The sequence below is a fragment of the Austrofundulus limnaeus genome, unplaced genomic scaffold, assembly GCF_001266775.1.
Source record: "Austrofundulus limnaeus strain Quisiro unplaced genomic scaffold, Austrofundulus_limnaeus-1.0 Scaffold175, whole genome shotgun sequence".
NCBI lineage: Eukaryota > Metazoa > Chordata > Actinopteri > Cyprinodontiformes > Rivulidae > Austrofundulus > Austrofundulus limnaeus.
In genome coordinates this window covers 204445-215218 of record NW_013952577.1, presented here as the reverse complement: position 1 = coordinate 215218, position 10774 = coordinate 204445, and the positions used below count along the sequence as shown (strand labels likewise).

The 10774-nt window shown below is 41.8% G+C and overlaps 2 protein-coding genes across 2 annotated transcripts in view; both read right to left on the bottom strand.

The window, feature by feature from the left end:
• Positions 1–2520: 2520 nt before the first annotated feature.
• mcl1b (MCL1 apoptosis regulator, BCL2 family member b) lies at positions 2521–4648 on the bottom strand. The gene is made up of 3 exons (XM_014017708.1): positions 4018–4648; positions 3482–3732; positions 2521–3360 (listed from the first exon to the last, which is right to left on the bottom strand). Exons 1-3 carry the CDS (start codon positions 4451–4453, stop codon positions 3244–3246), a joined length of 804 nt encoding a protein of 267 aa, XP_013873162.1. The 5' UTR covers positions 4454–4648; the 3' UTR covers positions 2521–3243.
• Positions 4649–9226: 4578 nt separating this feature from the next.
• ensab (endosulfine alpha b) overlaps positions 9227–10774 on the bottom strand; it is a 6869-nt gene continuing 5321 nt past the window's right edge. The window contains exon 3 of the mRNA XM_014017707.1: positions 9227–9909. Within this exon, the coding sequence (XP_013873161.1) occupies positions 9739–9909 (171 nt within the window). The 3' untranslated portion in view covers positions 9227–9738. The remainder of the gene's footprint in view (positions 9910–10774) is intronic.

Below are 10774 nucleotides of genomic sequence, written 5' to 3'. Positions count from 1 at the left end.
ATGAATGTGAATACTTTTGACACCTCTGATTTTGTCAGCATGGGGTTGTTTACCTTTGAAATAGTGACTGCTAACATGTCAACAGTCTTCATGTCTATGAAAAAGCTGTTTAGGGACAAACGGTTCAACAATTCTGACGTTTTGGTATGGATTTATGGACAGATTTGCTGCATAAATAAAAAGTGCTTTGTTTAGATTTGGTGCGTACCTACATTTCAGAATTATACATGAATATATTTGGAAAACTATTGGAGTAAACGCTTTCAAACTGCACCATTCGGCATAATTAAGGAAAACCTTTGGGTTTTAATTCCTAATTTCTGTCTACGAGGTTATTTTATGCTAAAGAAAACAATCTATATTGTGCACTATATCATCTGCAGGGCAAACCATCCCATTAATTGTTTGATTTTGTGCATCATAACATTTTATTTAAATGCATCATCCTGGTTTTGAGGCAAAGCAGAAACAAGAACATATATAAGCAGAAGTAGTTATTAGAAAACAAACAGGAAATGCTGCTGCTGCTGCTGCAGATCTACTTTTTACAGACGATAACGGATGCGGCTGCTGCATTTCACATGCACATGTAGCGTGCACACAGATGGTCGTGACGTCTAGATTTCTAAGAAATTTAGGTTGGCATAGATAAAGCTGTAAATGGGCCCCAATGAGCACAAGTGAACATAAAGCAAGTAGAGGCTGTGCTGACTGATAAAACTTAGAATGCATACTTCTACTGAACACTGGAAGCTAAAGCACTGAAAATGTTCATGTTTTTTTTACACTAATATTTAAACATTTTCTTCCAAAGGGTCTTTTTGTTGACTGGAAAGCTCTGCACAATACATTTATATATTTTTACATTTATATTCAAAACAACACAGTACAGCCTACAGGTCGCCGTTTAATTAAAAGCTCCACGTCAAGCTCAAAGCAACCAGTCAAAGCTGTAATTCAGAGTCAGTGAGGCAGCTCCAGAAAGCTGAAATAGCAGAGTGTTATTTATTATTTTATTATTTTACATTGTGCTGCGAAGACGTGCATTTTCAAAGTCGGTTTCACTTTTACGCAGAGTTGCACAAACTCAACCCTATCTTTAAGTTTCAGGGTGCTTGAGACTTTGACACCTATCGCAGACTTCCGCATTCAAAGAAGTACTACGTCAGCAATTTCCCAGAAACTTGTGCGTTTTTTTTTTAAACCAGGGGGGTGTGTCTGTCACTATGGGGAAGCAGAAACACATTCAGCCAATCCTCTGTCTGAAAGGCGGCTCCTTTAGGCTCAAGGTTCACAGCCGCTGTCCAAAAGAGTTGAAATTATGACATGGGTGAGTCGCTTTTGTAACTTTTAACTGTTAGGGGAAAGTTAAAAGTTTTATCACATGACGTGTGCACCAAAGCAGACTGTTAGAAAACCCCTCTTGTTCGAGTTTAAGCCATTTCAGCACTTTTAGAGTTAGTCCTGAGACATGTTTTCACCCTGCTATCCAGTTCACTTCAGGTTATTTGTGCTGAAGAATGTTTGAAGACAATGGTTTCGAAGCCGCTCCTTAAAACCATCCCTGCACAGGAATGCAACTGATGAAAGAGCTTTCAGTTTTGTCAATACGCTGCTTTGATGGTGCAGAAACCGCACAGGTGCGTTTAAACCTATAACGTTAGCACAGCAGCCCTGCACGTTAAACTGCACTAAAGGCATACATTTTGATAAGAGAAATAATGTACGTGCACGCAGAACGCAAATAAAATGATTAACCTCAAGCTTTGCACTTGCAAATTCAGCCCTACAAAGCTGCTTATGGTGCAAACTTCTCTGCGGGATTGCCTCAGCATCAAACTCCCCATTGTGCAACATCCTGTTCAGCACAATCAGCAATTCCCAGGTAACTGAGCGGTGCACATCATTAGCTGGAGGAGTGAAGCAGAGGTCTGCTGTGGATCATCACCATGGAAATCCCCCCCCCCCCCCTATTTCCTCCAAACACCTCGATGAAAGTTGTGTTTGTTCTGTAACCCCCAGGCGACAGCAAGAGCTGAACAAACAAGGGTGAGGCTATACATCAGCAAGGATTTCCCTGCTTTAAACGGCCTCACAAAACACACAGGGTTTTAAACAGGTGCATGCATTTATAACTTCAAAACTGAACTCTAAAAGCAGTTTGGACGAGGGGAAAAATACCCTGTAAAAAAAAAAAAAACGTCCTCGTTAGCCAATCAAATGCTTTGTTTTAGAAGAAATCAGCAGTATCTAGCAGGAAGCAGTCGGTTATGTAAGTCTAGAGGAAACTGCACAGCTCTAGCTCAGCTGCACCAGCTCTGAAAACAATTCACTTGAAAAATGTGACTGCGCTCGAAACCACAAGCAAAATTTCGAGGAAACAGCAGAACTATTTGGGGGTTGTGGTGCAGAGTGGGGGGTGTTACGACGTCTGTATCATCACTGTGGAAGAACTGAGCGTAGCTTTAATCCATCCCCCAGCCTGTGGGAGTTATTACTTTACCAGAAAGACTCAGGTCAAACATTATTCAAGTTTTTTTATTCTTCTTAACATGTTTGTAGCTTGCATGTGAACCTGAACTTCAAGCCACTGTTTTTTCTTTTTTTCCTTTCCTCCTCCGAAATGAGGAACTTAAGTTTTCATTGATGAGCTACTTTAGACTTGTTATCAGTTCTTCGCATTTTCCCCCTCTCCCTTCAAACCATCCAGGATGTGGAATGTCAAAATGTCCCGTCACGTAATCGTCTCCCTGCAGATGGTTGCTGTGTGGAGAAGCTACATCCATGCAATGCACTCCTTTGATTCATCAGTCCAAAAGTGCCAGTATGGACTGTAAGGACATGGGGTTCATGCCTGCATAGCACTGAAAATACAGTTCACCCTTCCTGTTTTAAGCCACCTTTTGCCATCAGGATCCCCACCCCGCCAAAAAAGTTTACAACTATACAAGATTGAGTAAACACAATTGGGGATTTAAAAAAAAAAGAAATCTGGTCAACTGATGCCCTTAACCATTTCAATCTGTATAGAGACATTTTACATCTGTTAAAAAAATAAATTTATTTAAATTAAATATATGGTACACATCTAAAACTGTACATTTTTTTTTTTACAAATGTGCACATGAGGATTGCCAAAATAGAAAAAAAAAATGTTAGTACTGATGGGACAATCCTTGAGTCATTTCAGAATATTTTGGATCCAATGGAAAAGCAGGAGTCCAGTCCCAGAGTCCAACAAGTTCACCTTATCAATAAGGCCAATGTTGCTCCAATCCCAGCAACCCCAGCTACAGCCATCAGCGTGTTCCTGATCGAGGATTCTGGGTTTGTCACTTGAAAGAAATCCACAAAGCCGTCCTGGACAAAAGAGAAAAATGTCAGATTAGAATCTGGTTATTAACTCTTTGTTAAATGAGGGTAAGTTATGTAACCAAAGTGGGTTGGCAGAGCCTTGCCCTTCTGAGCACAAACAACTTACCCAGGAGTTGTTTTGGACCAGCCAGTCCTTCTGTTCAGTCAGCAGGTACTCTGAGATCTCCTGGCCAACCAGCTCCACACAGTTCTCCCTCCCAGTGTCCTTCAGGTACTGGGACACCACAGCACCGAAGGCCACCAGGCTGGCGATACGACCCCAGTTGGTGGTCCCATCTCCGAAAAGGCTTTGGGCTACTTTTTTCACAAACGTCACGTCATCCTTTGTTTTATCCAGAGACAGTTTCTTAACCATACCTACAGGGAAAAAAAAAAAGAAAGAATGAATTAGTCCAAGACGTCAGAAATCAGCCCGCTCTCTTATTTACTTCCGGTTAAACAAGTAGACGAATATTTAAATGTATAATTTCCCTGTAAGTTGAAGGGTAAAATGGCTGCTGGCCAAAAGCGCAGCTCCAAACACCGAGTCAGTTTGTGCGGAATAAACACGGACTCAACACTTCCTTGTGGGTGAGGCAGCTAAAGGCTGCGAGCAATGAATGCGCGGAAACCCCCCCCCTACAACAATGGCGGAACACTTACCATTATATGCGATGCTGTGTCTCGACAAAAGGTCCTCCACCACTCTCTTCATCGTCGATAGCTCCTTGTTCTCGGTCCACCGCGGCTTTGACAGTCCAGTGAAGTCGCTCAGAAAGCGGCCGAGAAGTTGCCTCGTGTCGTTCTCCAGCACGTCCTCCGTCTCCCCGTCCAGCTCCCCCTCCGGCGTGCTCGGTAACGAGCCGAAGTCGTCGCTGCGGCTGTGCTCGTGGAAGCCTTTATTAAAATATCCTTTCAGCGAGCCCAGCTCACTCGGACGTTTGGAAGAATTACAGGAGGCCGCGTTTCCGTGTTCAGAGTCGACCGAGGCGCCCACGGGGATCTGAGGAGCGGAGTCTCTGTGTAGTCCGTCCGCGACTCCATTTTGAAGAAGAAAGCTGATAACGCTCGGTGACATCTGTCTCGGATTGGGAAACATTTTGAAAGTTTTAAGCGACTACCTACAGATCACGCTCAGATTATAAGCCAATTAAAACTCGCTGCTAGCTACCTGCCAATACAACGCTAGTCTTTCTTTTGAACAAGCTCGACCTACATTACAATTTCCGTGAGATCAAGAGGAATCGAGATCGAATGAATGCGCTGCGACCTGCTTTTATAGACACCCAACCCCGCGCGACGAGGGGCGGAGCCTCTTGTAGGAATAAATGCGGAACTAATACGGAAAAATAAGGAACTACCTCAGTTTTAACGACATTTTTAAATGCCTTTTAATGTATTTTCAGTCATTACATTACAATCCATTTCGTGACAAATCGCACGTCATTGGATTAAAATGGTAATCGCCATCATTCCTTGTGTATTGATAATAGCGTTAGTCTTTCCATGACACTAACGGTGCCTGATTAGGTTCATATTTACCAAAACAAATCAAAAAGTATTTTAAAGAACTATTATAACATGTATAAACATCATGGTTATAACTCAGCATTTTAAAATACAGATCTTTTTATATAAAATATTCCTAAAAATATACATCCAAGTAAGACTATTTTACATATTATGGCATGTATGGTAAGTCCAGTATTACAGAAACATTTAATATTAATTTGACAGGATATGTATTTAATTTAACTGATGGACTAGAACTAACCAGAATTTTCCTTGCCTTAAATACTTGTGCTGCCCTCTAGTGGCCATGAGAAGTTTCTTCTCCATTTTTTCCTTTCAATGGGGTCTATCTAAAGGCCTTGGTTTTTTTTCCGCATCACTTTACCCCTTGACTTTAATAAAAAACAAAGGTTACATCTTATTGTAAAAGTTTATTTTAAATACTGACAAAGATCCTCTCATTGTCTTCCACACAACAAAAACATAGCAAATACCCCAGTACTTTGAAGTCTGAAAATCTTTCCTGTGTTTTCCAGTCAACCTCTTGTATCATGTAAACCCTTTTTTTTTTTCTTGGAAGGAAGGGCGCTCCTGATTTTCCCTGCAGTTATCTTGGGCCAGAATCAAACATACCAGTTACCCAGCAGAAAACAAAACCAAAAAAGTAACATGTAAAAGAAACCATGTAGGGTAAAAGCAGCACAAAAGTACTTCAGAGCAAATAACTTGTCACTTTTTATACATTCTGGCACGTATTTATCGTGGCTGAATGACACACCCTGTTTTGTGGGGGGTTTAATCATGCCCTGTCCATTTTTTTTCGTGAACTGCTCTGTGCAAAGCTAAATGTTGAGTAGCACTGGACAACTCCTGCACACTGTTTGGAGTGTTCATATCAGTTTCTTTTTGCAAACATTTATTCTGAAAACAACAAAAAAGTAAAACCAAATGTCTGCAAAGTCTGTACTTGCCAATTACTATATAAAATTGAACCCCCACACTTCAGGACAGGTCTTAACACAGAAAACTGGATTCAATCTAATGATAGAATTAAAATATAATTACACTGTAACAATTAAAAAGTCAATTTTGCCACAGCTGTTGTAGCATTCTGAAAGTGAGATACTTGATTTCAAATTAAGAGGACATAATCTGGACAGGATATCACCTCAGATTTGTCTTTGAATCAGCAGCATTTACACACATTTTTTTTATGATACAGATTCACATAGCCTCTGCAACACACAAAGATACAGCAGAAGTAGTGTTAAACTATGAGGAGAAAGGAACCACCGAATCAGAAAACAGCTTAGGCTACAAAAGACTGAAAAGCAGAGGGAAAACATAAAAAAAAAAACAATTTCCTGTTGAAGTCTATTTACAAGAGTTTGAACAGAGAAAAGCATGGCATTCACACAGCACCATAACAAAGTCATATGCACAGATCACCTCTCTTTCATTCACTGCAAATTTGACACGTTTTAAAGTGAGGTTGCAAAATGTAGTTGTGGTGTAAATGATCCATCATTTAACCTAGGTGGAGTGTTCAGTCTGTGAAGGTTCCCTGAAGCAGTTTTAGACACTTATCCCCAATGAGCGCAAGCATCCAGTTCAGATCCTTAATGGGTGTGAAGGGTGAACATTCAAAGTCTGGAGGTGTGGGATCGCTCTGACCTGTTCTTACAGGTTGACTCACAGTTACAGGTGGGGCTTGAGCTCATACTCACACTTTGCCCCCTTTCACCACTAATAAAACCTCTCTCTGCTCTGCTGACGTGTGCTCCTACAGACACGGAGCATGCCCAAAGCTGCTCTTTTAGGTTGCCTGCTGTTTACATACAGGCACCCCCTGAGAATAAAGGTTTGTCAAGGGTCAGTTTGGGGTTTGGTGGGCGCAAACATCGAGGTGCTGGTAGCAGATATCATTACTGGAGTAAAATAAAATTAGTGTTTTTTATGTTTATTGTTTTAAAGTAGTTTAAGATGTCAAAGAAAACAATATGTCAGATATATTCAGAAGTCTTTAAAAGTGGAAGAAAGACCAACTCTGTTGGGTCCCACAAACAGAATCTGAGCTGTGGAGATCACCTTTAATGGCTAGAAACTTAGCCTGCCATTTGAATCGAAGGCAGTAGGAATCAAAACTAAAAACAAAACTGAATTCACATCCTCTGGGCTCGATAGCTGGAACGTGGAATTTACTCAAGTAGTTAAAGCAGAAGAAGTCCCAGGATGTAATCCCAGCTGAAATGATATCTGCGCTGCTAAGTTCTCAAGGGGTGCTATCTGGACTTGTCCTCAAAGCGCCGAGCCTGCCACCAATTACATGCGTGAGAAGCATAAACTCTGCAAGGGGTGCTTCTACCTCCCCATATATCTTTTAGGCTCATAGTAAACAAACGTTTTGAAGCAATGCAACTGCCAATGAACTGACTGAAAATACCAAAGCTCCCAGCCTTTAAAAAATAAATTAATAAAATCAAGGATGTCAGCCGGTTGTTGCACTGGAGCTGCGAGCATGTGCGTGTGAATGGATTGTCAGGACAGCAAAATGCACAGACAGGAAGTGTGACTGTGGACGCTTTGGGGATTTGTGTGTTTTTAGATCTCTCGTTAGCAGATGTTCCTGCTAATTTTTAAAGCATGTTTAGGGTGTTTTTTTGTTGTTTGTTAAATGTTACAATCATGCAGCATATTTAAAGACAATAAGAGCCAAAGGAGTAAGACGACACCAGCGAAGACAAATTTAAATCCCATTTGCCTAAGCTGCAGCAGCTGACCTCAGGTTATACTTTGATAAAAAGTTACTGAAGAATGAGATGAAAAGTACACTCCATTTTTTTCCCAAAAGGGAGTCAGTAAATAACACAAACACTGTTCAACTAAACAGCTATCCCTCACAGATTTGGTATGCAAGCAATTATTAACATACAGCTTTACCACCTCCTGCTGAAGCGAGCCATCGGAACAGAAAAAAACAAAACATGAAAATTAAGGTAATTGGGGCCATGGGTCCTAACTCCCATACACATATTTTGGTGTCATTAAGGATGCAAAAAGAGAAATCAACATACTATACAGAATGGTGTCAGCCCCAGAGTCCTGAAGGCCTGTGCAGACCAGCTCTGTGGGATTCTGCAACATCTCTTCAACCTTAGCTTGACCCAGGAGAAGGTGCCAGTGTTGTGGAAGACATCCTGTCTGGTTCCAGTACCAAAGAAAACTCACCCATCAGCCCTCAATGACTATAGACCTGTTGCCCTGACATCCCACATCATGAAGGTCCTAGAGAGACTCCTGTTGACCCACCTGAGTAAGCAAACAAGCACACATCAGGACCCCCTGCAGTTTGCTTATCGTCGTGGAGTTGGAGTTGACGATGCCATCATACACCTGCTTCAACAAACCCACTGTCATCTGGACAAAGCAGGCAGCACTGTGAGGATCATGTTCTTTGATTTCTCCAGTGCTTTTAACACAATTCAGCCTGATTTACTTTGTCTGAAACTCCAGAAGACTCCGGTGGAGGCCTCAACAATCGCCTGGATCAAAGACTACCTGACAAACAGACCACAGTTTGTGAGACTGAAGGACTGTGTGTCTAACCAGGTGGTCAGCAGCACAGGAGCACCACAGGGAACTGTACTCTCACCATTCCTGTTCACACTGTACACTTCAGACTTCCAGCACAAGTCAGACTGCTGTCATCTACAGAAATACTCAGATGACTCTGCAGTTGTTGGGTGTATCAGAGATGGACAGGAAGCTGAATACAGAGAGCTGGTGGACCGCTTTGTGGCATGGTGTGGGAACAATCATCTCATCTTGAATGTGAACAAAACAAAGGAGATGATTGTAGATTTCAGGAGAAATAGTGCTAGATCAAACCCTGTTTCCATCATGGGAGAAGTGGAGGTGATTGAGGAATATAAATACCTCGTTGTTCATCTGGACAACAGACTGGACTGGAGACTCAACAGTGAAGCAGTCTACAAGAAAGGACAAAGCAGACTGTACTTCTTAAGGAAGCTGAGATCCTTCAATATCTGCAGCAAGATGCTGCAGATCTTCTACAAGTCTGTTGTTGAGAGCTTCATCTCTTCTGCCGTCATCTGTTGGGGTAGCAGCATCAGAGCCAGGGACCTAAAAAGGCTAAACAACCTGATAAAGAAGGCTGGTTCTGTTCTGGGGACGACTGTGGAATCTCTGGAGATGATGGTGCAAAGAAGGATTTTACATAAAATCAAGCACATTGTGGACAACCCTGACCATCTTCTTCATCAGACTGTCATAGAAAGACAAAGTGTCTTCAGTCGGAGGCTTCTTCAACTTCGCTGTAATACAGACGCTACAGAAGATCTTTCCTGCCCACAGCCATCAGCATCTACAATAAGTTCTTAGTTAAAGGAGTTACAACAATACCAAATTTCCCTCTGGGATCAATAAAGTATTTTTGAATTGAACTGAATTGAATACAAAGTGCAATAACTCACCCCAACCAACCCTGCCTCCTGACACACACCCACTGTGAAGCGTCTTTGGACAAACAAAACTAGATATAAGGGAGGCGGCAGAGCAGAGTGCGCAGAGGAGACAAAGATGTACGAGGTGGAAAGGCAGAGAGGGCTGCAGCCTTGTGGCCACCTAAACCTCCATTCCTCCCACCCCGCCTCGCCTACATAGAAGCAAATGGGAGCTTTAACTTATACGAACTCTGCCCGATATGTTAAAGCCAGTGGTGCCTGGGGATGAAAATAAAAGGAAGCAAAAGGAGTGGAAATATTGGGATAACAGGCGAGCTGGAAGAGGGGCATTTTCCTGGGAACCCAGGGGAGGAGGGGAGAGTCGAGGGCGCTCTTGGGTTGATGAAGGCTAGCCAGCTAGCTTGCTGGTCACCAAGGACGACTTCCTCTGTGGTAGATCCTGCGGCGTGGGGATGTGGTCGCCAGTCACCAGGTTCTTGTCGGGTCCTGCCACAGGAAGCTGCTTGTTCTTCATCTTGGCCTTTGCCATGTTGTAGTCTCCAGAGTCAAAATACTTTTGCTGTGTAGAAAGGTAAAGAAAAACAATTGACATAACCACAAGGCGACAGCGCCTGGTTCACCATGTTCTTAAATTTAAACTCCCTGCAGTTTAAATAAACATACCCTGACATAAATCATTTTCCAGTAGTGATCATAAACATATGATGAATTTCAGTGAGTCTTCGCTGCATTCTCCCACGGCCTGCCAGGGCTACTCCCACTCCTAACCCGTGATTTCCCACATCTCTCAGATTGACTTTCAGCTGTCTTCAGAGGTGCAAGTTCTCTTGCAGCATAAACTGGATGCGGAGGTGGAAAGAGCAACAGTTTCCTCCATCATAGGAAAATAAGGGGAGAAAACAGACACGCCTTGGCTGCTCTGACCTTCGTAAAATAAATTAGAGGTACTCTTTCATGTAAACTGCATTTTACTTGCTAATAATATAGTATAATGTAGATGCAATTTGCTCTTGTCTAATAATTCTCACTGTTCTTTAGTGGATTTAGCCCTGACGCACAGATGAATGAATGACAAAAACACACACTCACGATCATGAAAAAAATGCTAACTTATTTAATGAATATTTTATTTCTTCAGTAAGGACATCATTACCGGGACAAGCTAATAGTTTAAAGTTATTTAAATATCCTGACACTTCAAAGCAATTTTCATTTTCTGAAATTTCACAGAGTGATGTTTTGAATACACTCCAATCTCTAAATGGCTCACATGCATTTGACAAATATAAGATAAATATGGATTTCTTGAAAATGCATGCCAACACTTTTTTTTTTTACCATTGTTTCATCATTTGCTTAATTTATGTATTGTGCAGTCTGCAGTGGTTTGCAAAAGTATTCATACCCCTTGAACTTTTCCATAT